Raw genomic sequence first — 26,016 nt, forward strand, 5'->3', positions numbered from 1 at the left:
TAATACTTCGTTAGCTACACCTATACTGTAGGGTATTGAAAATGTTTTCTTTGTTAACCGAAGAAAACATTCTCAATACCCTGCAGTATAGGTGTAGCCAACTTACCTCTGAGGCAGAACTCTTAACACGAACAGTTTTGAGGGCGGGCTAGCCTCTAAGTGGCCTGTAGGGTATTGAGAATGTTTTCTTCGGTTAACAAAGAAAACATCTTCAATACCCTACAGTATATGCCTCAGAGGTAAGTTAGCTACACCTATACTGCAGGGTATTGAGAAACCCTGCAGGCCACTTAGAGGCTAGCCCGCCCTCAAAACTGTTCGTGTTAAGAGTTCTGCCTCAGAGGTAAGTTGGCTACACCTATACTGCAGGGTATTGAGAATGTTTTCTTCGGTTAACAAAGAAAACATTTTCAATACCCTACAGTATAGGTGTAGCTAACGAAGTATTACCTCTGAGGCAGAACTCTTAACACGAACAGTTTGGAGATACCTCTGAGGCATATACTGGCTAGCCGCCCTCAAAACTGTTTGTGTTAAGAGTTTTGCCTCAGAGGTAATACTTAGTTAGCTACACCTATACTGTAGGGTATTGAAAATGTTTTCTTTTGTTAACCGAAGAAAACATTCTCAATACCCTACAGTATAGGTGTAGCTAACTAAGTATTACCTCTGAGGCAGAACTCTTAACACGAACAGTTTTGAGGGCGGGCTAGCCTCTAAGCGGCCTGTAGGGTATTGAGAATGTCCGTCAGTCCAAAATATGCTAGCAGCCCAGGCAGATGGTGACAATGACGCCATATGATGACTCCCCTCTGTGGTCAGAAGGCAATTTCAAAGAAGAATCAACCTTCTGACGGGAAGGGAAGTTTGTATCATATGGCGTCATGGCTACTTGTCCTAGTGTTCTGCCACCATCTGCCTATGCCAATAGTATATTTTGACTGGCAGACAATAATCAATGATAGCGTCCTTCAGCATGTCAATGGTGAGCCGCATCAAGGCAGAATTGAGATCTACATAACACATTATCTATCTAAGACATGTAGTAGATAATAGTTGCTTTGGTCTGTGCAGCGTTTGATTATTATACACTACTGTGCTTTTGCGCTTGCTTTCTTAATAAGGCTCTTTGCTAATATACACACGGTCACGTGACCTTTTCAGCCGGCAGCAAATAAAGTGCATCCATCAACATACATTTTCAAATACAAAGTACGAGTGACAATAAATTTTACTACAAGTAAGCAAACAAATAAAGTAACAAATACAAAAGGGGAGGCGAGACTTCAATGAGGGGGCCCTCCTCACCAAAGCCTCAACACTCCAGGTGAAAATGTATGTAGCAAATATATATATAATACAATACAAATTTGTCCTGTAGAAACGTTAGACCGAAATTTAAGACAAGATTAACACTTAACTAGAGAGCACTTGCCACACAAAAGTACCGGCAGGTTCAGCAGTCTAGAGAACAAAACAGATCAGTTAAGGTCATCAGGAATTGAGCGCTTACCACCATTAAAAAGTTGGAGCAGGCTATTAAAAAGTCGGAGCAGGAGCCACTGACAAGTGGCATGCACTGCGATACCGCCAATTCCAAGAAGCAGGAGCCACTGACAAGTGGCATGCACTGCGCTGAGCCCCAGTCCCAATAAGCAGGAGCCACTAACAAGTGGCATGCACTGCGATACCGCCAATTCCAAGAAGCAGGAGCCACTGACAAGTGGCATGCACTGCGCTGAGCCCCAGTCCCAATAAGCAGGAGCCACTAACAAGTGGCATGCACTGCGCTACCGCCAATTTCAAGAAGCAGGAGCCACTGACAAGTGGCATGCACTGCGCAACCCCCAGTTCCTATAAGCAGGAGCCACTGACAAGTGGCATGCACTGCGCAACCCCCAGTTCCAATAAGCAGAATACTAAATAGAACAGACATTAGCAAACGGACGCGAGAGAAGAAGGACTTACGTTTAAGGAACTGGAAGGCGCTCAAAGGGAGGAGTGGCTCTAACTGCGCCATCCAAAGTCCTGAAATTCGTAAGTATAATACTAAATAGAACAAACGTTAGCAAACGGACATGAGAGAGGAAGGACTTACGTTGGGAACTGGAGGGCGCTCAAAGGGAGGAGTGGCTCTAACTGCCATCCAAAGTCCCGAAATTCGTAAGTATAATCCTAAATAGAACAAACGTTAGCAAGCGGACGCGGGAAAAGAAGGACTTACGTTGGGAACTGGAGGGCGCTCAAAGGGAGGAGTGGCTCTAACTGTCATCCAAAGTCCCGAAATTCGTAAGTATAATCCTAAATAGAACAAACGTTAGCAAGCGGACGCGGGAAAAGAAGGACTTACGTTGGGAACTGGAGGGCGCTCAAAAAGAGGAGTGGCTCTAACTGCCATCCAAAGTCCCGAAATTCGTAAGTATAATCCTAAATAGAACAAATGTTAGCAAGCAGACGCGGGAAAAGAAGGACTTACGTTAGGGAACTGCCAGGAGGGCGCTCAAAGGGAGGAGTGGCTGTCACTGCGCCATCCAAAGTCTCCAAAATCCTAAGTACAACAGACATTAGCAAGCGGGTGTGAGCAATTAAGTACTTACCTTGAGAAACCTCAAGGGAAAGAGAGTATATGTAAATGAAAACAGTTAGTAAGTAGGCGCACCACCAAAGTTGAACTTACTATGTTTGAAGGGCGACTGTAGGGTAGTACCTTTGAATTCTTGCAGCTGCAGTCTGCAAGAACCCAAAGGAGTACACCGGAAGTCGCCCTGAAGTAACGGCACTGGCAGAAATAAAGGATGAAGGAGAATGATGAAGGTAAGACGAAAGAAGAGATTGAACCGTGAGAACTGATTGTTGTTGTTCATATTCACGTGTCAGTTTGTTATTGTTTGTAAATAGTCACGTGATTATCAACAATGAACTCAACAGCGTCATAATATTGGCTAATCCACAATTCAACGCGTCGCGTGTCAAAAATCCACAAATTCAACACGTGCCGGCGCGCCGGCACGTGTTGAGTGGATTTTTGACACGCGACGCGTTGAATTGTGGATTAGCCAATATTATGACGCTGTTGAGTTTATTGTTGATAATCACGTGACTATTTGGATCTGTTTGTCACAATCAACCAACGTTCAAACTTGTTCATTTCTTTCTAAGTACATTCAGCCGGCGCTCTCCTCTCTTTGCATCTGTTTGAACTACATAACTGTAAGTGCTATTTGCCGTGTCATCTACTAATTTGAATATATCTATAATAGTCTCTCTTCACCATGGTGAAGTCTAAACAAACCTGCAAGAAGTCCACCGGTGGCACCGCGCCACGAATTGCCTTGTCGTTGCCGGCATCTACTGGAGCGGTCACTGCGCCGGGTGAGCTGAATGTGAGAGAGCCGTCTGAACACAACGAGGTAAGTGATTAGTTACCTACTATTTGCACTAACACGCGTCTTTATTTGCAGTTTTGTCTCATCTGCAGAGACGGTTCTGTAGGGGAAGATTGCCTCTTCCTCTGCAGCACCTGTCCGCGGGTGATGTGTTCAAACTGCATGAACATCCCGCCTGCCAGTGCACACGCGGTGCAGGCCGATGACGTCACGTTCGTCTGCATATCTTGCCATGTTGGCATGGAACGACACGGGCGCGCATCTCAGTCGCCCTATTTTGTAAGTTTTTTCGTTTATTTCATGCTAACTAACATTCACTTCATTTTATAGGGTTTTTACAGGAAGGGGCAACCGCTCCTTCCTTCATTCCTCCAAATTCGTGCTACGTTGGAGGTTTCACTCCATTCCCAACTGTCTTCGGCACCCACGCTCATGCTCCATCTCGTCCTCGTCGACCATGACGTCACCGGCGGCTGTTTCGAACTGGCCTCCGAATTCCTTCAGCCATACTTCCCCAGCGGAGGGTTTGAATTTCGGTCCATCGTGTTCGACATCGGCAATGCCTCAAAGATCGACGAGTACCGGTTGCAGGCGACTGCCATCATCCAGTCGCTGATGAGCTCCAACTGGGCTCGTGTCGTCGTCGCCATCACTAACCACACCGACAACGAGCATGGAGATCCATTTATTGGGTACGAGGGCAACAAGAAGTCATACGTTTCGGCACGCGTTCACTCTGTAAGTGGCATTTTTTTGACTAACATTGTATTTGCTCATTTGACACCAAAGGTTCTCGATGTTCTGCTTTCACCTTGGCATCCCCTGATTCATGGTGCCGCGGAATCATACTTATGGCTGTTTTCGTGTGGCGCGCTCATCAACAACGTCACTTCCTTTTCAGGCTTGCAACAGGCGGTCATAGAGTAAGTCCATTTGATCTTATCTTTGCAAATACTAACTAACCCTAACAGTCATCGCATCACAGCCACTATTGGCTTTAATGCTGTTCGTTTTCAGCCGAGTTTCGCCACCCACCTTTTGCTCGCATTCGCGGAGCTGGTCATCATCGAGCGTTTGCCCATTCACATCGTCTTCCCTGACATGTTGGGCCAGTCCTACAAACTTGGGCGCCACACTGACGTGTTCTTGCTGATGCCTGACAACTCAGGTTCGTTGGCCGTTACCAAGTTCGCCTGGACGCATTCCCAACTTCGCCCCTGGGGTCAGTACCTGCCGGTCCAGTGCCCACAGTGTGGGTGGAGTAACGCCTGGTGTTCTGTCAACATGCACAAAGATTACATCTTTGAATGCAAGAATGGCCAATGTAGGAAAAAGTATGTATTCTCACAACCACCTCATTCCAGGATCCTTTTGCCAGGCAAAAGACCTGGCTCCTGCTGGATTTCAGTTGTCTTGAGGCCCATGCCTAGTGTCCCTGATGAGGATGAGGATTAGGATACAATTATTTTGTCTTAGCTTTTTCGTACATCCCTTCATGTTTCATTTTTCTTCATCTTACTTGATTAGATACCCTCACCGCTCAATGGAAGTATAACGTGTTTTGGATCTTTTTACCTGATGTGAATTTGTCTATTATCTACACTGTCTAACTCCACTCAATGGAAGTATAATGTGCCTTTAATCTTGTTACTTGATGTGAATTTGACCGTCTCAATATATCCAATTTGATAATTGATTCAAGATAAAAATTGCAGGTAGGCTGGTACAGGCGGTAGGAGGGTGGCTAGCCGAAATTAATTTGAACACCCATGTTTATCAACAATAACGTGTGACTTATGAAAAGTCACACGTTATTGTTGATAAACATGGGTGTTCAAATTAATTTCGGCTAGCCACCCTCCTACCGCCTGTACCAGCCTACCTGCAATTTTTATCTTGAATCAATTACGATGTCTACCGACTGGTCTATTGCCTTTAAGCCAATTCTCGACCTTCACTCTAAGGCCATTTTTGCTGCAGGTTCCTCATCTGTTGGAAAGCCTGTGGTGAGGAAGATTCGGAGGGCCATACTAGCTGCTCAAGACGAGCAAGAGGAACCCATTGCCTTGCCTACTTCCTTGAAAAAGGTCACAAAATTCTTATACTGTACATGTATTTAGTTGTCTGATGATATACATAAATGTTACCTACAGGCAATAAAAGAATACTATGCCAAAAGTCTCAAAGACAAGGAAGAGGCAGACGAACGTGAGGCAGCGAGTCGCCCAAGAGAACCATCTTTCTATAAGAAACCCCTGTCTGAGTGGGACGTAGCACAGAAATTATTTAAGCAGGAGATCGACTCATATGACAAGGCCCAACAACAGAGTAAAGGCTTGGAGTATTCAATCAAGTACCGCACTGGGAATGCCAGGGAGTGGTTCAACAACATGACACCTTCACAACAGCAGGAGGTCAAGTTTGCCATGAAGAAATGGAATGAGGAGGGGGCGCCAGAAGAAACTCAGGCAATGTAAGTTTTACTTCAAATCTACAGTTATTCCAGTCTAACACTTTGGCTTGAGATATCGTAAGAATAACCTCAAGAAAACTCTGGAAGATTTTGCAGAGCAAATTCGGCGCACCATGGGTTGTCGCATAGTAATGCTTGTTAGTCATAAGAAAAAAGCTAGTCAGACATTGTCCGTCAGTCTGTAAGTCATCAAATCAACATGGAAATCTCAAGACTAACTAAACTACTATAGACACGAAACTACGCCTCAGAATGCCAAGAAAAAATTTTCTGTGAGCTCGAGTGGTATCAAGGAGTGGGCTGCAAATGGATTTGAATCCTTTGGAGAATGGTCTAAGACTGAATTTTGTACGTGTTTCATTTGATTTTAAATATCATGCTCACTGACTATTAAATTGATAGACCCTTCAGAGGATTCAGACCATGCGGCTTCAGACTGTGAGGATGGACCTGTCTTACCTGAAATCATAGTAGATGATGAGGGGTATGCAAAACTTCCTCTTCGTGATGGTATTGGCCTCAAGGGCCAACACGAATTGATTAGAAGTATCTTTCATACTTCATACAGTAAGATCTAACATCTTCAATATGTGCATGACATTTGATTGACTCAATGGTTTGTAGAAGTCTGCACAGGTGGCTCTAGACCTGTACCTTGGGGCGTGATAACTGCCAGCCCGTCCAATTATTTGGAACCTGGTTCAGTTCCCACAGGATTTGTGGTCAAAGACCCTTCTCATATGAAGACAGAGGAGGTAAATCGTCTATGGATGCATTGGGAACGACGTTCTGCTACAAATCAGAAGCTAGTTGTCTTTATTAAGGCCAAGGATGCTGATATTCGGGTCACTGGGAAGTCCAAGACGAAAGTAGTGAGCACCCTAGACTTAGATGAAGAAGATCAAGGCCGGCCGGCTCCATTTGCCTCTCATTTCACAGAACGTACAACACAGCCGGCCGCTCATGAGACAACACCAGATGATGTTGCCATCAATGACCGATACACATTTTTAGAAACCCTTAGCAAGAATGAAAACTACTTGGAGCTTGTGGACGCCACTAGGGACCTGGCAATATTAGCCAAACAGAATGTTAGTGTCACTTGGTGCTGTTTTCAATTTTATGGCTTATATGTCCAACAGCCAATTTCAGAGCGACACCAAGATTTGCCTACCTGGGCTGACTGGTCTTGGAGCGAAAATTATCTTTCCGAGGACATTCACACCTCATATGCGACATTGATGGCCAGCTTAAACAAGCTACAGACCTGTCCAATCTCAGGGCCATCATCGGCAATGCCAGTAATACTAGGAATTGGGCTCCTCTATAGGGAGTCTAAGCGTGTGATAGAGTATGAGGAAGACGAGGCTGATCCCAATACCCCTTTCTACCTACCTCATTCTGCTATTGATCTACAGTTCTTGGTCGCTCTGGATGAGGCTGTCCGGGAAGTCTTATTCTCAGTTGTTGGTCAGATTGAGAGGCTGAACAAAGAGGGACTCAGTGACGAGGTTGAGGATGAGGAGATGAGGATGGTGGTAGAGAAGGAAAGGCATGAGGTTGAGGAGAAGGATGTTGAGTCAGAGGAGAATGTAGTTGGGGGAGAAGAACAGCAGGAGCAGGAGGTTGAAGAGGTGGTGCAGAAAGGAAGGAAGAGAAAAATTAACCATGCTTCATCAAGTAAGTCCAAGAAGCCTAGGACTGAGCCTGTGGTTCGTAGATCAGGTAGGGTGAGGCAACCCTCTAAGAGATCCCAGAAGATATGATCTTGTATCCTCCATTGTCTTCATTGCTAGTCAATCTTGTACAGTAATTACATATGCTTGTCTAGACTCTCGCACTGCCTGGTGATAAGTTATGACTTGAGTATAAACTGGCTTTCCTCGCTCTATGTACATATATATTGGCCAGCCTGACTCCTACATAGGTAAATGCAGGACGGCCGGTATGCTAGTTTAATACCTGCAAACAGGCCAGCCTGGCTCCTACATAAGTAAATGCAGGACGGCCGGTATGCTAGTTTAATACCTGCAAACAGGCCAGCCTGGCTCCTACATAGGTAAATGCAGGACGGCCGGTATGCTAGTTTAATACCTGCAAACAGGCCAGCCTGGCTCCTACATAGGTAAATGCAGGACGGCCGGTATGCTAGTTTAATACCTGCAAACAGGCCAGCCTGGCTCCTACATAGGTAAATGCAGGACGGCCGGTATGCTAGTTTAATACCTGCAAACAGGCCAGCCTGGCTCCTACATAAGTAAATGCAGGACGGCCGGTATGCTAGTTCAAAACATACAAACTGGCTAGCCTTACCCATACATAGGTAGATGCAGGGCGGCCGGTTTGCTAGATTAAGACCTACATACTGGCCAGCCTGGTTTCTACTGAGGTAGAGATATGGTTGGCCAGTATAATCTTAATCCCACATATTGGGCCACCCCACGTCTGCCTATGTAGAAGAAAGGCTGGCCAGTTACAAATATAGATGTGAAACAGTCAGCATCCTAATACACCAGCAAGCCTTGATATTGGTATACCTACAGCCGGCAGTTGTCTTACATCTACTGGCTGGTCATGCTTTTACAATAGTATGGTAGTGTATTATACATGTGGACTACTACTATACAAGGCCGGCCAGCATGTATTCTACATAGACCGGCCGGGGACTGGCTGGCCATGATTCTACAGGGTTTTGGCACATCCGGGGCACTGGTTCTACATGGGAAATTGACTGAAGTATGTGCCCTCAAGTTGTCGAGCACACCCAAGGATGCCCATCCCCGATTCGTTTACAAAACAGCCTTATGGCTACAACCTTTTTATCGCATATACAAATACAAATATGAGCGCTGAGCTTCGCTACACTAGAAATCGATTACCTCTCATCCAAAATATTACTCCTCAAATCACAAACTAGAAATCCATCCCATCGTTGACTCGTTTACACTGTTCGACCGCTACAATTATCGTCCGGTCCAAAGAAATGTACATACCTATCGATGAAATTGCAATTTCAGGCCTTTCGTGTAGCACGTATAGCACTAACGTAGAACGACGCCTTGACGGCGACCATGCGAAGATGCAAATAGATGCAAACGCGACCTTCACTGAGTACTGCACTTATGATGCTGCTGCGCTGCGCCGACATGCCGTACGTCTTACTTGAATCAAGACCACGACTGAAGAGGAGACGGGTCCGGGATTCATCGCTTGGGAGTCAGAGTCAGCGGAGAAGGTCGGTCAATCGGTTACGAGCAGTATTGTGAACAGATTATGAATATGTCAAAAATGAAGATGCGAACGACACCAGCGCAGAGAAAGAAATACATCACTGACTACGAGTCGGCAGCCAAGATCGGTCACAAGCGATAAGATCGTGTCGAGAACAGAGAAATATCAACAAGAGCCCAAAGGAAGAAATATAGGAGGAACTTTATCATCACCGACTACTTCTCCTTTACAACAGTCGCTGCATCAGCATCACGGCGTGCTCGCCTGGTCTGAGCTTCTCCGATTAAGTCGTTCAACAACTCAATCTCGTCGATGACCTTCTTCGGCCGCTTTTCTTTCATGACACCGAGCATAGGTTCGTTCGAAACGATGTAGACCCTTTGGTCGGGCATGTTGGCATTCTCCAGGTTCTCTTTCACGCTCTGGCGCGTCTGCTGAATGAACTGCTGCCGTGCAGCCTGGTAAAGCTTCTTCTTCTGGTCCTCGCTCTCATCGTCATCGCTGTCGTACCCCATGTCCTTCATGATGTTACGGATGTGCTGGTCTGCCTTAGAGCGCACGATATACGTGGGGATCTTGAAACGCTTGCAGTTGGTGAGGATGGCGATGTCGGTCATGGTGAACCGATTGTCGAACAGCACGATGATGCAGTCAAAGACGTAAAGTCCTTGGGCGTTGAAGTACTGCCAGTCAGGGATTTTGAGCGTGCCTGCGCCCGGGATATCGTACCAGACATATGGGTATTCCGCGTTGGGGCTGGCGTATCTGGCCATGGCTAGCGTTGTCTCGGTGACCCCAGTGGCAGCAGATCCGGCGTCCTTATTACGCAAACCGCGGAAGGCATTGATAAGAGATGATTTCCCTCCTCCTGCCACCCCGGCTACTGCGAAGTGGAAAAGGTCCTCGCGATATTGAACTTTCCGCTTGGCGGCGCTAACTTCTGCAGGCGTGGGAGTCACCACAGGTTGAATGCCTTCTTTCAACTTGCGTTCAGCCTCCTTCTTGGCAGAATTGGCCGCCTTCACTTGCTCTTCTGCCACTTTCTTCGACTCGTTGGCCGCCTCCTGTGCGGCAGTCGCCTTCTTCTTCTCCTCATTAGCAGCCTCCTGTAGTTTCTTGGCCTGCTCCTGGGCAGCCTGGGCGTCTCGTTTGGCTTCTTCTTGGACAGCGGCAGTTCGCTTACGCTCTTCCTCTGCTTCCGCTGCTCTCTGCTTTGCTTCTGCGCTGGCGGTACGAGCAGCAGCTTCCGCAAGTAAGCGAGCTTCGTTGGAGGCACGTTCGGCCTGGACCATGGCCATCATCTCCTTATGGGTCTGAGCCTGTGAGTCTGCCGCGGCTTGCAAGGAGGCCTGCTGAGCCTCCATAAACTTTTGCTGCGAATCTTGATTCGACTTGATGAGCTCGGCGATCTGTGCTCTGGCAGCAGCAGCATCCTCCCGGGCTTGAGCAGCAGCTTCCTCTGCTCTCTGGCGCGCTTCTATATCGACGAGAGACGGACTGGGCGCTTCTGGCCGCCCCCGACTGAATAGACCTCCCATCTCTGAGTTTGCTCAAGAATGATAATACGTGGACCTGTCAATAGTCACGTCGCATGATGCTCCCATCTCTCAGACTGAGAAACTTACTGGTATGGGTATGCTTTGGAAAGAAAAATCAGCTAACAGCGCTGTTCAAAGTCAGTCCTGTGGATAAGAACGAAGAACCGATCTCATGAACTATAACATATAATGTCCACCTTGAGGCGTTTTATATTGTCTATTCGTACCACGTGAAGACCAAGAGAACGACTAAATGTGGCCAAGCGCTGATCATAAGTCACCCAGGGCTGTGGGCTATTCCACATTCATAGGATTGCGCCGTGAAGTGTGACCTGGAGGTGACGAAGTTATGGATGAAGGGAGGACGTTCTGTGCATGTCCTTCCATTTTGTGTTCAAATGGATCTTCGTAGACCGCATGTTTGATCTTCATAGAACTAGCGTCAGAACTGCAGTCGTGGTTATGGTTAAAGTTGGGAATGGCTTACCAAATCGTTGTGCAATGTACTCAATTGAGTTCATCGATAACCGTGACCTAGAGCCTGGCGCTGTCAGGCAAGTCGAATTGAGCAAGAATTCGAAGGACTTGCTGTTCTTGATATCATCATCGCCACCGCCTGGAAAACCATACTGCATCCACAAGCTGTGCGTGCATGCACCAATGATGGAAGATCCTGTGACACCGCCATTGGTCGAGCTCTGAGCCAAAGGATGCAGTCCTAGTTGGAACTGATCGAATATGATAATTGCGGTTCAAGAATACAGCTGGACCGCTTTAAACAAGATACTGTATGTAGGTGTAGCATAATACAAAAATAACAAATTACAACGCATTCCAGTCTTGCAACAAATACATCAATAATACATAGCCTGAATCTCGACGTTCTTGTCCGTTTCCAAATCAGACACTTGAAATAATCATTCCTCCACACCGCCCATGTACATGAACTCCTTGAACCTTAATCGAAGTTCCTTGTTCTTCGCAAGCCTCGTGGCAAGATCCAACCACGATGGGATGGTCAAGTCATTCAACTCGTAAGGCGTGTACTCTGACTCCACAGCACCAGGCTCGCGAAGTTCTTCTGGGAGAAGTTGAAGAGGAATAATATATTGGTGACTCGTGATATTCTGTGTTTGCTCATCGGGGTGCAAGCTTGAAATAGGGAAGGTCATGTACTCGAGTTCGAACTCTGGATCATGGGTCTGATCGAACTCTTCCAGTCTTGGCATGTAAAACTGTCAATAACATGCGTTATTTTAGGGAGCTACTCGTGGGGTATATGCGCACCTGTGCGAACCCTAGAGGCGACCACAGCGAGTTGCGCCTTGATGGCGATTCGCTATCGGAGTGCCAGAGTTTATGAGGCTGGCACCTCCACGCGTTACGGAACTTCTTGTGTTCACACTTCGGCTTCTTGAATGTGCGAACTTGCTCATGGTTCAAGGCACGTCGCCGCTGAGTGGCCTTTATCGTTTGAAGATATGGATCAGAGCTGATATCCTTCGTGAGTGTCGATAGTCCAGTGATATTATACGTAAAAATTCGGAAGGATGGAATGTAGGGATTTGGTACAATGGCAGCGTTGACGTTCACCACTGCATAGTCGTCGTAGCGAGTATCCTCGAGGGGTGCCGGTATCTCCGAAAAATCAGCGATGAGCGTCTCAAAGAGTGTACCGTGTGACGAGGTCTTCGAAGACATGTTGATCTCATCAGCGTCCAAGAAAGAGAACTACGCTGAGTTAGTAAACTGAGTGTAGCTTTGAAGCAACCGCGCGTACGTGATCAACGTTTAGGTGCTGAAACATCAAAATTAACTTCGACTACCTGGAACGAACATTGAATCTTACCCCATACAAATTACCCAAAATCGTGTCTTGGAATCGCAGGTTCAACTCTACGAATCGGGGGTACTGACGAGGTTGAGATGATTAATGCCATATCTACGTAGAGTACTCACGCATTCAGAAAAGTAGTTCGCTTTAGATGGAGGTACATGTCCTGCATTGACGAATATGAAAAGTTGTCAGGGTTCAAAGAAGCGATCCACGGCGTACCTGTAATCCACACCTACCCGACGACATGAAAAAGTATTTTTGGAAGATATCTGAGAGTTCTTACCTGCATCTGTCGAGAACGGAATGCCTCCAGTTGTTCTTCAAGCCAATCAAGCTGGATAGTTCCAGGGTCCTTTGGGTCGGTATAATCACATCCTCCAACAGCTAATTGTTGTACATCAACGAGTAGGCCAACCAGAGAATTATGCGTCACTTGCCGTGATTTTTCTTATAAAAGTACAAGGTATTAAGGCTGATAGCAGCCACCGCATCAGGTATGATCTCCGTTGAGAAGTATGCTCCTTGATGAAATGATGCTGATGACGTCGGGGGTATAAATGCACTCCATATCCTGATTGTTCTATAAGACCTCGGAAGTGGCTAGATCTGCGATAGACGTACGAAGAGAACTCCTCTATAATTTCATTAGGTCCTGTTTGCTACGGATTAGCGCTGGACAGAAGGATAGCAACAATCATACCAGCAGATAATCTATTCTGATAGCAAGGTAAATGGGATCAGTAGAAGAGCCCGTGATACGCTGTTCTCACATGAGCTATATCAGTCGACAGTCAATATACTCGTCGCGTGCTTAAGAATGTTAGAAGCACTTACGCCATATGTCATTGTTTCCTAATAGAGGATGCACTGTTCAGGAAGTCTCTGCGAAGAGGTGCAAAAGACCTACCCAAACTTGGCACAACTGGGATGCCTTTCTTCAAAAATACATGTTCCATCCTTTTAGCTACAGCGCGATTCAAGTCATAAATTTCGTCAAGGGTTCGTGGTATATCGTCATCGTTGTCGTGTCTAGATGCTCTTGATTAGATTGCATCTCAAGAGGTCCAACACCAATTTCAAACCTTGCATTGTCGCCAGTCCCTATATGCGGCAAATGAGTGAGATCAAATAACACAGATGGACTAGGTTAGACGCTCACAAATTACAAAATCGATTTCAGAGCTCCAATGTTCATCCAAAAAGTCAAGCGTGAAATTCGTGAGGCTGAATGGTGAGTCACAGAAGCTAGACAGAATGAACGTCAGGTAACGGATCAAAAACGAGGATTATCAACATACCTATAAGGTGTTCCGTAGTAACCTGCCGGACGCTCGTCCTTGAAATTGGGTCGATGGCATGCAGAGGATTGGGATGCACCGAGTTCATAAAACGGATCAGGGTGGATATCTGTGATGTGCAGAAAACGACCGTGAAGCTGCCTACTAGGGAAAGGTTCTTTCAATCGTTTGAGCGACTAGCGGTGTGATTGAAATAACCACAAAACACATACGAAGTTCAACCTGTGATGTGCCCAGTACAACCTGAGTAGGGGACGCGAGGCTTGCAACGCAGCATGATCCCAAGGTAAAAATCAGACTTCGCGTCCTCATGAGTTCTCGGAGAGGTGGTTAGATGCTGGGGTATCGTGTTGTAAGCTCGCATTATTAATAGGGAGCAGTGTGCACAGCTGCAGTCGGCTTGGTGGCAACTGTCACATCCTAGAATGGGTCAATGGGATTCAATGGTAAGCACGTTTGTCACTCTGGCCTATTACAATACAGTGTGAGTTCTTCGGACTGTCCTTCGTGAACGGAAGTGCACGTTTTTGGGTGAACTCCATGGACTACGGCATAAAAAAGTTACATTTCTACGAGCTGCATCCGGGACCCGTGCGTGTACCAGTAGGGGTGCAGTGGGATGAAACGTTGATAGTAGCATCATCGTGTGTAATCGAACAGAAGATTTATAAATTTGTACATGTTGACATCATCCATATCGATACTGATCCACTCTTGATCCACTCGAGTCGTCGTCGATAACAATCGTAGCATCTAATAACAGTAAGTTCGATTTCAACCCTGCATGCATGTGCATCCCGAAAGCGACTAGGAGAAATCTCGTGTCTCGCACGTTCACCACCACCGTCCGGCTCCGACCCGACGCCGGCCCACCGTGTACACGTCAGCCTCCCGGAGATTCAGAGCACGGTGCCTTAACAGTTGTTGCGGTATATAAATATAGAATTTTTTTTCTTTCTCTCTCTCTCCCCCGTAGATTTCGGATCACAGGTCTCTGCCAAGGCCACTTATATGATTGCATTTTCTAAACCACGGCGTCCGACTCTCAGGCCTCAGGACCAAGACTTCGCTCCTTCGACATGACCAAACATGGATGGAACACCTTGCATTATGGAGTCAACGATGGCAACTTCTTGATGTCGCTATTCAAATTGTGTTTGACTGGTGCGCCGAGACATGGTCATTGTTTGATTATTTTTGTTCATCGTGTTTTTCTTTCGGCGTCCTGCATTAATTGAATTTTACGAACTATCGAAACTGCAATCATGGCGAGGCCCCGAGGGTTCGTTCATGCAAAGTCAGCAGACTAGTCGCCGTCACATAAGAACCAGCCCCTAATGCTCAACGGCGCGCGCTACGAGCTCGTGATGTCGGACCAGTACATGGTTCGAGTTGCACTATGCAAGGCACACGGGCCTCGAGGACCTGATGATGTCAACATTTTCCTGAGGAGGTTTTCATTTGTCCTTTTGTTACTTACCGAACAACTGCAGCAAAATAATATTCATGGAATGAAATTGGTGCAACCTGTACATCGTGAGTTAGACCAAACACGCCTCGGAGTATTTAATACTGACTGTGCGAGGCGGTAAAGATAGATTAACAGCGTTTATAAGACCTGTATATGCAGTATGTGTTTACAATGGCCTGGCTGATCAATGTATATACGGGAGCCGCAAGGGGGGCGAAGCTATACCTCATTGTTGTCATTGTGCGTCAACTGTTGGAATCTATCAGACCTATGACTCGGTGCTCGAGGGCAGTGCAGGACGACTGGTCCTAGTCTTTCGAAATTCAAGTGCTAAGCTGAGGTTGTGCTGTGGGCAGAACTGGCACAGCAGCCAGCTGAGGTTTTACCATGGCAGGCAGATCTCAGAATGAGTAAGTAAGTTGCTGTGACAGTGCGATGGTCATCTGGTATCTGGACGATGCTACATGATAATCCTACTAAATCCTCTGAAGCTCATCATTCGATCCTCATATCTAATCCTCACTCAAAGTCTTTGGGGTCTGTTTGCATCTTTGGTTACTAACGAAATGGAATTTGAGATACGCTGTTTATGATTGAATCGACTCGCACCACTGGTGGTGGGCTCCCGAACAGAGAGTCTCTAGGGCGCCGCGGGCCTGCTTGGAGGAAATGAGAACTGAACTCCTCGTAAGTATATGTCAAAACAAACCCGAGGACCCGAAAAGGGTACACAGGAATAACAATTTTTTTTATCTCGCGAGGGACTCGCCGGTCCGAATTGTTCATGTTTGTTCTTGATTTGTCAGCTCTTTCGACCTCTCTGAATGTCTGAATCACATAATCAATGAACATGATGTATGTACATCACCATCGCATTCAAAGTTTAATTTGTCATGGCTGCAGCCTCGTTGTCTTCGCCCCGCCCTCGTGTTGTGTCGGATCAGGGAGCTCCCTAATGACGGGATGTCCGTCGTGTTTTATGCAAGTTCTTTGAGGTATTTCGAGTTCGATGATCAGTTCGTGACCAGCGTCCGGTTAGACGTTTGTTGCCCGTCACTGCTCCTACTTTACAGCATGTGGAGGAATTTCCTTCCGACAATTATGTTTACTACTTCTGCCCCAGATTGCCAACTGCCATGTTTTGCCACGGATGGCAACAACACTGGCCACACTAACAAGCGCACATTTGAATATTTAAAACTCGATCCACTTTGCTGTATGCTCGAATCTGAGATAGCGGCAAAGCTCCGATCATCCTTGTACTAGGAAGCGCGCAGCCTTTACCCCTAGTAGCTTAGTACAGCCAGGTGCGATGTATAGTGGTAAGATCGGGTAGAAAATGAAAAGCCTTGATGTTCAACGTTGCAACGTTCATGTATTGCTGGAATGTGTTGTCGTGTCTTGCCATCACGTCATGAATCACCCTAGATAGAGAATACGCCTCAGTGGCGCCTTGCCACTTCAAGGTACAGCCTTTACTACCTGTAGGCCGCAGGGTATATATGTTCATCTTCGACCTTGATCTTACAGTATTCCGACGTATTTGACAGGTGTCGTGCAGCCTAGACAGGGCTACCGTTTAAGAGCACTTTCAGAACTCCCAGGTTCAAGCGCCCGTCGCTCACAAGGCTATTCTCAAGATTCAACCTGTATCCTGTGCGTGTTCATATAACTACTCGTTTGCGACTGCTCAGCAAACCAGAACATCCTCACACTGACATGTACATATTCAGAAATCTCATCCAGCCAACAATGTCTAGTATTCCTCTTTCAGGTTCCAAGTTCACTCTCGATGCCTCTGGAGTAGCAGGTTTTTTCGGTGGCGATGAGGCTGTTGCCGCGATGACGATCGTACACGTGTACCAGGGGAGAAAATGGTTGGGATGGTACAATTCACCAGGATCATACCTTATCGCCAAGAAATGTAGCCAACTCGCCAACTCGCGTTTCTGGGATGGTTCATTCCCGGGCGTCAACACAAACGCTGCTACGCTGGGCGGGTTGGATGGTTCAAAGGGCCCAAAGTTCAAGGGTGTAGAGTCTGGGTCGATTCTCCCCGAAACTGGTCCCCTCGCTTCTTTGATGGCAAAAGAATGCCAGATGGAGCGAGGCATTGATGTGCCAGGGAGGAAAACCCAACCAGTGGGGGTCACAATCGTTGACCTCCACTACACCCCTGAAGCGACCACGACACCAAAGCAACTCACGAAATATACCAGCGTTTTCGCTTTCATCCCTATGTCAGTATCCATCGGCACTTGCATTGCGTCCGCTCTCTTCGAAGACTGGTACTCCTTCAGTATGATCCTGCTCGGAATCGTCGCAAACGGATTATCATGTCTTGTCCTCGGATCCGGAAATTTCACTTTCTCTCATCCCATCCCAGCCCCGGGAGCGCCGCGAGGTGATGGATTACTCCTCGCGGATAACAATACCATCGTCCTAATTGGCCAAGAGGGCGCTGTCAATTCCATTACCCGTGGGAAATTCTCTCTAAACTTCGACAGTGAGACAGAATACAGAAACATCGGCATATGCTCGTCGATCCTTACGGCGCAGTGCATCGCACAGCTGCTACTCATACCACAGGCCACGCTCTTCGGACAGATCATGTTCTTAGCTTCGCTTGCAGTCTCCTTTGCATACACCTCATGGTTGTCATCGTTCGATAAATCGGAGATCCAGAGAAGGCTGCTAGTGGATGCAGTCCTCAAGCGGCCGTTGATGACGAAATATATGTTGGGCACGCGCACTACCATGGCGGTCTTCGTTCTACTGGCGTTGAATCCATCAGATCCAGCCAAGGTACTCGATGATCTCCTCCCGAACGACACCAAAGTGTGGAGGACTTGGAAAACAATCATTCTGTCAAGGCTACAGGACGGCGAAAAGATGCATTTTGAAACCGGCGATTGGGACGATGGAAGTTTCAACGGGAGTGAGAGTTCACTTCTGAAGACTCTCTTAGGGGACGCCCAGGCCGCCTATGATGGGTATTGCGACCACCAGAAGTTGCATTAGTTGCGCGATGAATTGGCTCCCGCCGTATTCGACTGCTTTGTTTGTGATACTAATTGTAAAAATTATTATGTTCTAGTCTTCAATTACTTACCCATATCTTGTATCCTCGCCTCCGTTCTGGGTCTCTTGCCTTTATTTTCAGTCCGATATTTCGAGTGTTTCGACTAGTGTTTTTTTGACCATGTATACGATATACCGTGATACCCCCCCCCCCCCCCCCCTCTTTGTATGAATCTCCTCGTGGAGATGATTTTTTGCCACTATCCTGGTATCTTATAAGTAACGTTATAAATCATCATATCTCTTGGCCAGCAGCTCTGTAGGTCGGAAATGTTAAACTGCCTGACTCAGTATTATATTCGGACGTCCTGTCATTGTGGCCGTCCATCCTTATGCAAATGAGGCGAGGCCACTGCGTGTGAGCCTTCATAATGATTCGATTAACCTTGGACTCCACCTCTACCACATTTTCGCGGCCTGTAATTATGGAATCACAACCAGCTCCATGATATTACTGTTACTACATTACAAACCTCAAACGTATTTCACAGCGAATGAACTTACCCTGCAGGGGGATTGCGAGGCTCGAACAGACGGTTCACGTTCGTGCAAGAAGAGAAGCAAGGGAGTCTGTGGAGATGAAAAGGGACGTTTTGTGGATATGTAGGTGGACATCTTAGTGGATTAGGGGTCAAAGATGATGTATTAATGGTTTACTGCGCCTAGCAACAAGATACCTGTCGAGCGTCCCGTCCCACACCCCGAGGTACCTCTCCTTCCTGCGAGCTTCTTCGAACTGCATGAATAAGATTAGCACTTCTAATTATAAATGGACCAGTCATTTGCTATCGTCCAAACTCTATAAAATCCAATGACTCGCTCACTATGGTAGCTTGTTGATATTGATGTAGGCAGTGATCGTTTCGAAGTAGTCTTGATCTTTTTCCACAGTGTTCTTCTCGACTTCTTTGAGCTCGCCGAAATCGAGATCCTCTCCAGTATGTCTCTCGATACTGCCACGTGCACTGCATGTACTTCTTGCTTGGCATTTCCTCGGTCTCCTTTCTCGCTTCTATGCAGAGTACTTTTTTTGCATCGGATTTGCTGATGCATGCAGGCCGCCATCTGGAAAGTAGAATATGGATGTGACGTATTTGGGACTCTCTGACATCACTGATGTTAGAGTCATCTCGGCCACCGAATTGGCGGGCTGCATCGACATGGTCGTCACGTCTTCGGGAGCCAAACTGGCAAGAAGTCAAGACGTATTCGAGGTGGCAGGGAGTTCAAGGATGGTCAAGGCCTAACGTCGATAGTGATTGCCTGATGAAACTAATCGTCAGTTCATCGATGTTACCAAGCAGGTCGCCGCTACTGATGGTAAGGAGGAAAACTCCGAGGGCGTGGCTATTTTGACGCGGTCCTGCTCATCTGACAGTTGTGTACATTGCACCTTTACTTCTATTATTGTGTCTTCTCGCTGCTTGGTTCACAGTCGTGGAAGTGGATGAAGGACATGTGCACATCCGGATCAGGAAGTTCGGCCCGAACCCTACTAGCCTGAGTATGGGTATGGTCGAGGCTGGTAACCTTGTTCGTTGCAACCTTCACTTTGCTTTCGACACCAGGAGCTCAGACGAGGCGACACATGCAGACCATTGCACAGTACTAACGAATAATTTTGAGCAGATCATTTAGCACCAAGTAAATGTCCCGATGCCATCGTCTGAACCATCCACCGATGTCGTTGTGGAGCGCACACTTATCCAATCTTCTGCTATTAGTACTTTCCCAACAATTTCACGCACACTTGCAGATGTGCGTGAAGAGGTTGCCCAGAGCCTCGCACTCCGTATGATCACAAAAGCACGCACCGTCGATGGTGTCCGCATAGGTGTCCACTTCACTTTCTCCAAGAAAGATGATGGTCGCTTTCTTCGACTTATCACTTCCCATATCCGTGCACGACTACCTTCCTCCCGATATCTCTTCGCTATAGCCACAACTGGTTCATCCCCGACAAGTCGTGATACCCGGGACCGCGCACGCACTTCAAATGCGCTCGTTATCTGCGGGTCAGATGAAGATGATGTTCAGCGTGCTGTACTCCTCGCATCCTCTAAATTTTTGGGACGTGTCGATGCAGTTCAAAACACGGGTACTCTCCTTGCTGCCTCTGTAAGGCATATTGGCTCATCTTATGATGACGCTGCCTTATGGGATGTATTATCCAAGTCTGTACGCACTCCCATCGATCCTCTTCTTCCTCCACCCGGATCTCGCAGCATTGATCAACTTCTATCTGATGCCCGATCAAAGCTCGAGAGAATGACGCCACCACAAGCCTATGAAGCCCTTCACGACCCCACATACCCAATGCCGGTCTTTCTGGTAGATATTCGCCCAGCTTCCCAGCGCGCTCGTGAAGGCGGGATTCACGGATCCCTCATCATCGAGCGAAACGTTCTGGAATGGCGTTTTGACCCTCGTTGCGAAGCACGACTTGCAATCGCAGATCGCTATGATTTAAAGATAATCATATATTGTCAGGAGGGGTACACCAGCTCTTTGGCTGCGGCATCCCTCCACGAACTTGGGTTGCTCAATGCGACTGATATAGTGGGCGGTTTTGCCGCATGGCGTGCGGCTGGCCTGCCAGGTCAAATAAAGCCCCCGTCCACTATCAGCGACGAAGAAAGCTATCAAATTAGCCAGCCTTCGTTTGATTCTGACGATGTGATTGACGGTATATGACTAGTTTTGACGTCAATCGCGTATTTTAGTATACCCAGATTTATGAGCCGTTATTATTATTGTTATGCACAAGTGCTATGGAAATCGATCAGGATCAAAAATACATGAGAAAACGTTTGTCGGCGTGACGGACAGAGGATGTCATATTTGTCTAGCTGGCCCAAGAGCTTGCAGGCCTGTGATTTTGTATATTGTTATGAATCTTAGTACGGATCATCAGCGCCATCAGCGCTTGACGTTACTAATAGTCATGAACGTTGATGATTACATACGTACACCTCCTCCTTTTGTTCAACGGAACTTCAATCTACAAGCTTGTTTCATCGCGCAAACCATGAGCCACGTACTATTAGCTTTCATATAGTCCATCCTACGATCTCCCCAATATCCTAATAATCTACGCCGCGTAGACCCCAGCAACGAACTCGAACTACCTGTAACACCGACACGACATCGCGAACGCGATGAACTACATTCGTGGCGCTGTGAGCGCAATCAGTGCCCCATACCAGTACTACAAAGATATCAACCCATCGACCCTGACTGGAGCCATCGATGTCATCGTTATTCGGCGCCCACCATCGCCCACTTTATCTGCTAGCTTCGGTTCACAAGACGGCGATGTTTACGCCTGCTCTCCATTCCACGTCCGTTTCGGTAAGCTTCAGGTACTCAGACCTGCTGAGAAGAAGGTGCGCATTGTCTGCTCTTTTCGTAAAAGTGTTCGATGGATCATGAATGGCTGGGAATAGGTCAACGTATCAATAAATGGCTCGCTCATCCCGTTCAACATGAAAATAGGAGACGCAGGAGAAGCATTTTTCGTGTTCGAGACAGAAGAAGATATCCCAGAAGACCTTGTTACAAGTCCTCTGCTCTCCCCAACCCCGGAACCAGGCGAACTTCAGGGTGACTTTGAACATGAAACATTTGGAGCTAAACCGGGTGGGGAAGAGAAGTCAGATCTGAGTTTACAGATGCAGGAACCTGAGTTTCTCGATTTGAACGCTTCGTCTGTGTTGAAACATCCAATTCCAATCCATGCAGGCGCGCAACCAAAGCTCGGCTCGAGGAGCGTTTCTCATACCCCTCCACCAGAGGATCCTGTAGTACAACCAACCGACGTGTTCGGTCCAGAAGTTCAATACAAGGCTGGTGCGTGCGTTCTACACACAATATTTGATATGATTCTCAAGGCGTTGCAGATGTCGCGCTTGATATGGATGGATATCATTCTGCTCAAGCACGCGACGCGTCTTCCTCACGTATATCTCGTGAGTTTTATGTAACTCGCCATATACCGAGCTAATGAGCTACAGATCCACCATCTCCAACCCCAACCGCGATCCCCTTCCCATCAACCATTCCTCCAGTCGCTTCCCCTCTGAGCAAACACTCTCCATCATTTCCCGCAACTACGTTTCTTGCCTGCCATACTGTTTCAGAATCCCAAGATGATATCCCGCTTCCTCAGTATTCCTGGGAATGGGGCGCGTTCCCCCAGCCCTCACCTATGGCGACACATTTCCCGTCTACCCATTTATTGCGCATGGGTAAAGCACCTGCTATGGATGAACACGCGCCAGCCGATTTTGATGCTGAAGAGTTTTTGACGCGTAGTAGGAGTGTCCCGCTTGAGCTCGAAGGCAGTCCACATACCATCCGCTCGTCTCTACCACCTCAGGACGAAGCACATACTCCTGAAGATGAGCAGGAACACGAAATCAGATGTGATCATTCACCACTCCCACTCCCTGAGTACGGGTTTGGTTCAGGTGGTGTTCTTACCACACACCCATCTGATTCACGTACGTTCCTCGTTCACATCGAGGGCCAGGCGCTGTCATTTGCTCTCTCACTTGTACCTACAACAAAACGCGGGATCTTCCATGGGAGTGATGAAGTAGAAGTCGTACGTCTATTCGAGGCAGGGAGAATCGACTATATGCAACTTGTCTCTGAGGAGGTGGTGATCGGGGAGGTGAAGACGAGAGTGGTAGAGGATGAGGGATTGGTGATTAGGTGGGCGGGCGGGCAGTATATCACGAGGGAAGATGGGAGTCCGTTGATGGATGCTTTGAGGTTGTGGGTTGAGAATGCGCCGAAGGAACCATCGAGGGCGATGTCTGAGCCCCCGCCGGCCATCACAGAAGCACGAGATCAGCGTGTAGAACAGAGGGAGGAGGAAATGGTGAGCAGTGCCGATGAACGGGAACCGCTATCGAGTGGGGACGAACGAGAGATGAAGCGTGCGGATTCTGAACCGCCGGAAGCGCACCGGAAACCAACGTCAAGCAGTTGGGTTAGATGGTGGATTCGAAGCCGGGATATAACAGAGGCTGATCGGCCTCCTTTAAGGGTGTCGAATACCTCTCCAATGGAATCTGTGAGTTTCGTGAGACTCAGAAAGATAGCGGCTCATGATGCTTTTCCAGCCACTGCCAAAACATGCTCCTATTGTGGCTCGTCATATGACATTTCCTCAATCTGTGTCTGCCCCCCCTGCCACACCCGCTCCTGGCATCATGGAGCCCTTGAGTAAGGCGTTGGAGGCAAAGATTACGAGGACACGGAAGAGGTATGCCAAGACGCTGCGGTTGACCTCTGATCAATTGGTGGGTCTTCAACATTCCGTACAGCTTTTAAATATATGATGTTTTCTCCAGAAATCCCTCGACCTTAAACCTGGTGCCAATACCATCACGTTTTCCCTCTCTAATTCTACTGTGGCCGCATGTACGGCACGGATATTTGTATGGGACTCGACTGATCTTGTCGTCGTGTCTGACATAGATGGTACAATCACCAAGTAGGTTTCTCCCCTTTGTTTGTGTCTTCATCCAACCTGGCTTTTCCGCAGGTCTGATGGGCTAGGTCATGTATTCGCTATGATTGGCCGCGACTGGACTCATTCCGGTGTTGCAAAGTTATACACCGATATCAGGCGCAACGGGTACAAGATCATGTACCTTACCTCACGAGCTATCGGACAGGCAGATTCTACGCGCGATTACCTGAAGGGTATCAAGCAGGACGACTATCAACTTCCTGAAGGCCCTGTCATCATGAGTCCCGACCGATTGATGGCGTCGCTGCATCGGTAAGATGCTTGAATTATTTGAGGAGGGAAGATGCTGATGTGCACTAGCGAGGTGATCATGCGGAAACCTGAAGTATTCAAAATGGCATGCTTGAGGGATATTCAGCGTCTCTTCGGTGAGAGCTCGCGCACGCCGTTCTATGCCGGGTTTGGAAACCGGATAACGGATGCGCTGTCATATCGCAGCGTGAATGTTCCGAGTGCGAGGATATTCACCATAGATTCCTCTGGTGAGGTCAAGATGGAGCTCCTCGAGCTTGCAGGGTACAAGTCATCGTCCGTAATTTGTTGTGCTCATGTATTCGGCGCACTCATTTATCTCTTATTAGGTATATACATATGACTGACATTGTTGATCAGATGTTCCCTCCGATAAATCGGCAGTGGGCAGTGGAGTTCACGGATTTTAATTATTGGAAAATGCCAGTCCAGGAATTTGCCCTTCCTGACCTCACACCTCCCTCCCCCGCCCTGAGCGCGCGATCAGATACGTCTAACCAGAGTACACTTGCACGGTTACGCAACTTCAGCCTCGTAGGGCGGAGACAATCGAGGGACATGACGCAGTTTTCACTTCCACCGCCTGTGTTAGCGCGCGAGGGCACGCCGAGTCGAACGATGGGTCTGCGCAGTACACATTTGCGGCAGATGTCCTCTCTCGAGCGTCTCAGCGGTAGACTGGCAGCGCTGGCGCAGTCGTCTTCATCCAGCGGCATCGACTCGCGGTCGTCATCGTCTACATTCCTGGATTCTGATGAAGAGGATGCAGATGTGGAAGATGGGAGTGTGCGGAAACGGCGTCCGAGGAGCACAAGTATGACGAGTATGCCTGGGTCGTTGGATGATGGACAGTTTGGGGAGGATGGTAGGGATGAAGAGGAGGAGGGGTATGGATATGACGGGGAAGTGCAGGGTGGAGAGAATGAGGAGGAGGCTGCTGAGGAGGCGTTTGATGAGGATTTTCTTGCTACGGGGGAGATGAAGAATGTGCCATTTTTGTGATGCAGGCGATTGGACCTTGGTAGTGTAATTTGATAAGGCATTGATAGCTGATTTGGATAGATTCAAGGACGGCAGATTAAGCATGTATATTGATAGTGCATTCGATAGATACGAAGACTCCCGTGTCGATTAGAATAAATGTGTTTACTAAGTCTGTCAGTACGAGCATAGGTACAAGCTTCTTGCAAAGGCAAACACGCCTCAGTGAGCAGGAACAAACGTTGTTTATTGTCCGTTGCAATTGGGCCGAACCCCATGGTAGACACCAGAGACAAATAATACGTGCGCATTGGGTGAGTTCTAAGTAGCAAGATAATACGACCAAGCGGCTAAATGTCGATATTCCTCTCCATGCAGGGGTGCCCAAGAGTTGACGCAGGAGCTGCTGAGGCAACGTTTCTTGGGCTCAGTCGAACAACATGCCCCGTCACAAAAGCGTTTGTCCACAATCCGTGGTGTTACTATCGTAGTCTCCAGCACAGAACGGCGAAGTGTCACTCCACTGAGGGGAGAATAGGCTAGGAGAGTGGTGAACCGTGACATTTGAAAGTCGGCAGTATCAGCTCGGATTGCTGGCCGGAAGGTTGTCACTGGATGACTTGTATTGTATTCCGCATGGGCAGCAGTTGTGCTGAAGTACCACCCATTTTCTTTTTTGGAAACCTGGGTTATTGAAATATTGAGAGCTTGAGTCGCCCAGTAAAAGACAACTTTTAAGAGACGATTTACCCGTCACGGTCACACTGATAGTATTAGTCACAGCGACGTCCAGACTCCAGATATCCGAGTCGCGCATGGGATGATAATATTATCACAACAGAGAAGAAAAGACTGTTTTCCCTAGACCGACGTTCGCTTACTCCATCGAGCATAATTGCGAATTCAAAACAATCAAGACATGATTG

General features: G+C 47.6%; 8 protein-coding genes across 8 annotated transcripts; 5 read left to right on the forward strand and 3 right to left on the reverse strand.

Moving 5' to 3' along the window:
* Positions 1 to 1,416: 1,416 nt before the first annotated feature.
* On the reverse strand, positions 1,417 to 2,864 carry HD556DRAFT_1302785 (uncharacterized protein; the record flags this gene model as incomplete). Its single annotated transcript, XM_041299536.1, has 10 exons — positions 1,417 to 1,464; positions 1,514 to 1,536; positions 1,568 to 1,768; positions 1,876 to 1,919; positions 2,099 to 2,175; positions 2,225 to 2,301; positions 2,393 to 2,427; positions 2,477 to 2,548; positions 2,598 to 2,607; positions 2,678 to 2,864. The coding sequence occupies 10 exons, from the start codon at positions 2,862 to 2,864 to the stop codon at positions 1,417 to 1,419; spliced, it is 774 nt and encodes a 257-aa protein (XP_041166736.1).
* Positions 2,865 to 3,272: 408 nt separating this feature from the next.
* HD556DRAFT_1302786 (uncharacterized protein) lies at positions 3,273 to 4,651 on the forward strand (the record flags this gene model as incomplete). Its single annotated transcript, XM_041299537.1, has 6 exons — positions 3,273 to 3,410; positions 3,462 to 3,665; positions 3,717 to 4,124; positions 4,176 to 4,309; positions 4,358 to 4,554; positions 4,575 to 4,651. The coding sequence occupies 6 exons, from the start codon at positions 3,273 to 3,275 to the stop codon at positions 4,649 to 4,651; spliced, it is 1,158 nt and encodes a 385-aa protein (XP_041166737.1).
* Positions 4,652 to 5,296: 645 nt separating this feature from the next.
* HD556DRAFT_1468175 (uncharacterized protein) lies at positions 5,297 to 7,695 on the forward strand (the record flags this gene model as incomplete). The annotated part of the gene is made up of 7 exons (XM_041308400.1): positions 5,297 to 5,473; positions 5,540 to 5,859; positions 5,912 to 6,040; positions 6,092 to 6,207; positions 6,262 to 6,426; positions 6,484 to 6,950; positions 7,002 to 7,695. The coding sequence occupies 7 exons, from the start codon at positions 5,297 to 5,299 to the stop codon at positions 7,623 to 7,625; spliced, it is 1,998 nt and encodes a 665-aa protein (XP_041166738.1). The 3' UTR covers positions 7,626 to 7,695.
* Positions 7,696 to 9,165: 1,470 nt separating this feature from the next.
* Positions 9,166 to 10,874, reverse strand: HD556DRAFT_303938 (interferon-inducible GTPase-domain-containing protein). The gene is made up of 2 exons (XM_041310208.1): positions 10,716 to 10,874; positions 9,166 to 10,662 (listed from the first exon to the last, which is right to left on the reverse strand). The coding sequence occupies exon 2, from the start codon at positions 10,626 to 10,628 to the stop codon at positions 9,306 to 9,308; it is 1,323 nt and encodes a 440-aa protein (XP_041166739.1). The 5' UTR covers positions 10,629 to 10,662; positions 10,716 to 10,874; the 3' UTR covers positions 9,166 to 9,305.
* A 671-nt stretch (positions 10,875 to 11,545) lies between these two features.
* Positions 11,546 to 14,075, reverse strand: HD556DRAFT_1428478 (Metallo-dependent phosphatase-like protein; the record flags this gene model as incomplete). Its single annotated transcript, XM_041304716.1, has 13 exons — positions 11,546 to 11,863; positions 11,916 to 12,359; positions 12,478 to 12,540; positions 12,588 to 12,628; positions 12,766 to 12,849; positions 12,903 to 13,036; positions 13,087 to 13,117; positions 13,300 to 13,317; positions 13,373 to 13,494; positions 13,548 to 13,566; positions 13,625 to 13,710; positions 13,764 to 13,907; positions 13,972 to 14,075. The coding sequence occupies 13 exons, from the start codon at positions 14,073 to 14,075 to the stop codon at positions 11,546 to 11,548; spliced, it is 1,608 nt and encodes a 535-aa protein (XP_041166740.1).
* Positions 14,076 to 16,588: 2,513 nt separating this feature from the next.
* HD556DRAFT_1320926 (uncharacterized protein) lies at positions 16,589 to 18,569 on the forward strand. Its single transcript, XM_041301321.1, has 2 exons — positions 16,589 to 16,890; positions 16,968 to 18,569. The coding sequence occupies exon 2, from the start codon at positions 16,987 to 16,989 to the stop codon at positions 18,253 to 18,255; it is 1,269 nt and encodes a 422-aa protein (XP_041166741.1). The 5' UTR covers positions 16,589 to 16,890; positions 16,968 to 16,986; the 3' UTR covers positions 18,256 to 18,569.
* A 1,219-nt stretch (positions 18,570 to 19,788) lies between these two features.
* Positions 19,789 to 21,132, forward strand: HD556DRAFT_1320931 (uncharacterized protein). The gene has a single exon (XM_041301322.1). The coding sequence runs from the start codon at positions 19,972 to 19,974 to the stop codon at positions 21,007 to 21,009; it is 1,038 nt and encodes a 345-aa protein (XP_041166742.1). The 5' UTR covers positions 19,789 to 19,971; the 3' UTR covers positions 21,010 to 21,132.
* A 72-nt stretch (positions 21,133 to 21,204) lies between these two features.
* HD556DRAFT_1320933 (Lipin/Ned1/Smp2-domain-containing protein) lies at positions 21,205 to 25,249 on the forward strand. Its single transcript, XM_041301323.1, has 9 exons — positions 21,205 to 21,701; positions 21,762 to 22,164; positions 22,215 to 22,283; positions 22,329 to 23,395; positions 23,445 to 23,624; positions 23,676 to 23,818; positions 23,870 to 24,109; positions 24,158 to 24,385; positions 24,439 to 25,249. Exons 1-9 carry the CDS (start codon positions 21,474 to 21,476, stop codon positions 25,109 to 25,111), a joined length of 3,231 nt encoding a protein of 1,076 aa, XP_041166743.1. The 5' UTR covers positions 21,205 to 21,473; the 3' UTR covers positions 25,112 to 25,249.
* Positions 25,250 to 26,016: the final 767 nt, after the last annotated feature.

The sequence above is a fragment of the Suillus plorans genome, assembly GCF_016647745.1.
Source record: "Suillus plorans strain S12 chromosome Unknown HD556scaffold_2, whole genome shotgun sequence".
Taxonomy (NCBI): Eukaryota; Fungi; Basidiomycota; class Agaricomycetes; order Boletales; family Suillaceae; genus Suillus; species Suillus plorans.

Excerpts from the sequence above, each read along its gene's own strand:
- HD556DRAFT_1320926 (XM_041301321.1), top strand. The coding sequence starts at position 16,987 with ATGTCTAGTATTCCTCTTTCAGGTTCCAAGTTCACTCTCGATGCCTCT.
- HD556DRAFT_1320931 (XM_041301322.1), top strand. The coding sequence starts at position 19,972 with ATGCCATCGTCTGAACCATCCACCGATGTCGTTGTGGAGCGCACACTT.
- HD556DRAFT_1320933 (XM_041301323.1), top strand. The coding sequence starts at position 21,474 with ATGAACTACATTCGTGGCGCTGTGAGCGCAATCAGTGCCCCATACCAG. Across the intron at positions 23,625-23,675 it reads GGTTGACCTCTGATCAATTG|AAATCCCTCGACCTTAAACC; the intron begins GTGGGTCTTCAA and ends TGTTTTCTCCAG. Across the intron at positions 24,386-24,438 it reads CTTGCAGGGTACAAGTCATC|GTATATACATATGACTGACA; the intron begins GTCCGTAATTTG and ends ATCTCTTATTAG.
- HD556DRAFT_303938 (XM_041310208.1), bottom strand. The coding sequence starts at position 10,628 with ATGGGAGGTCTATTCAGTCGGGGGCGGCCAGAAGCGCCCAGTCCGTCT.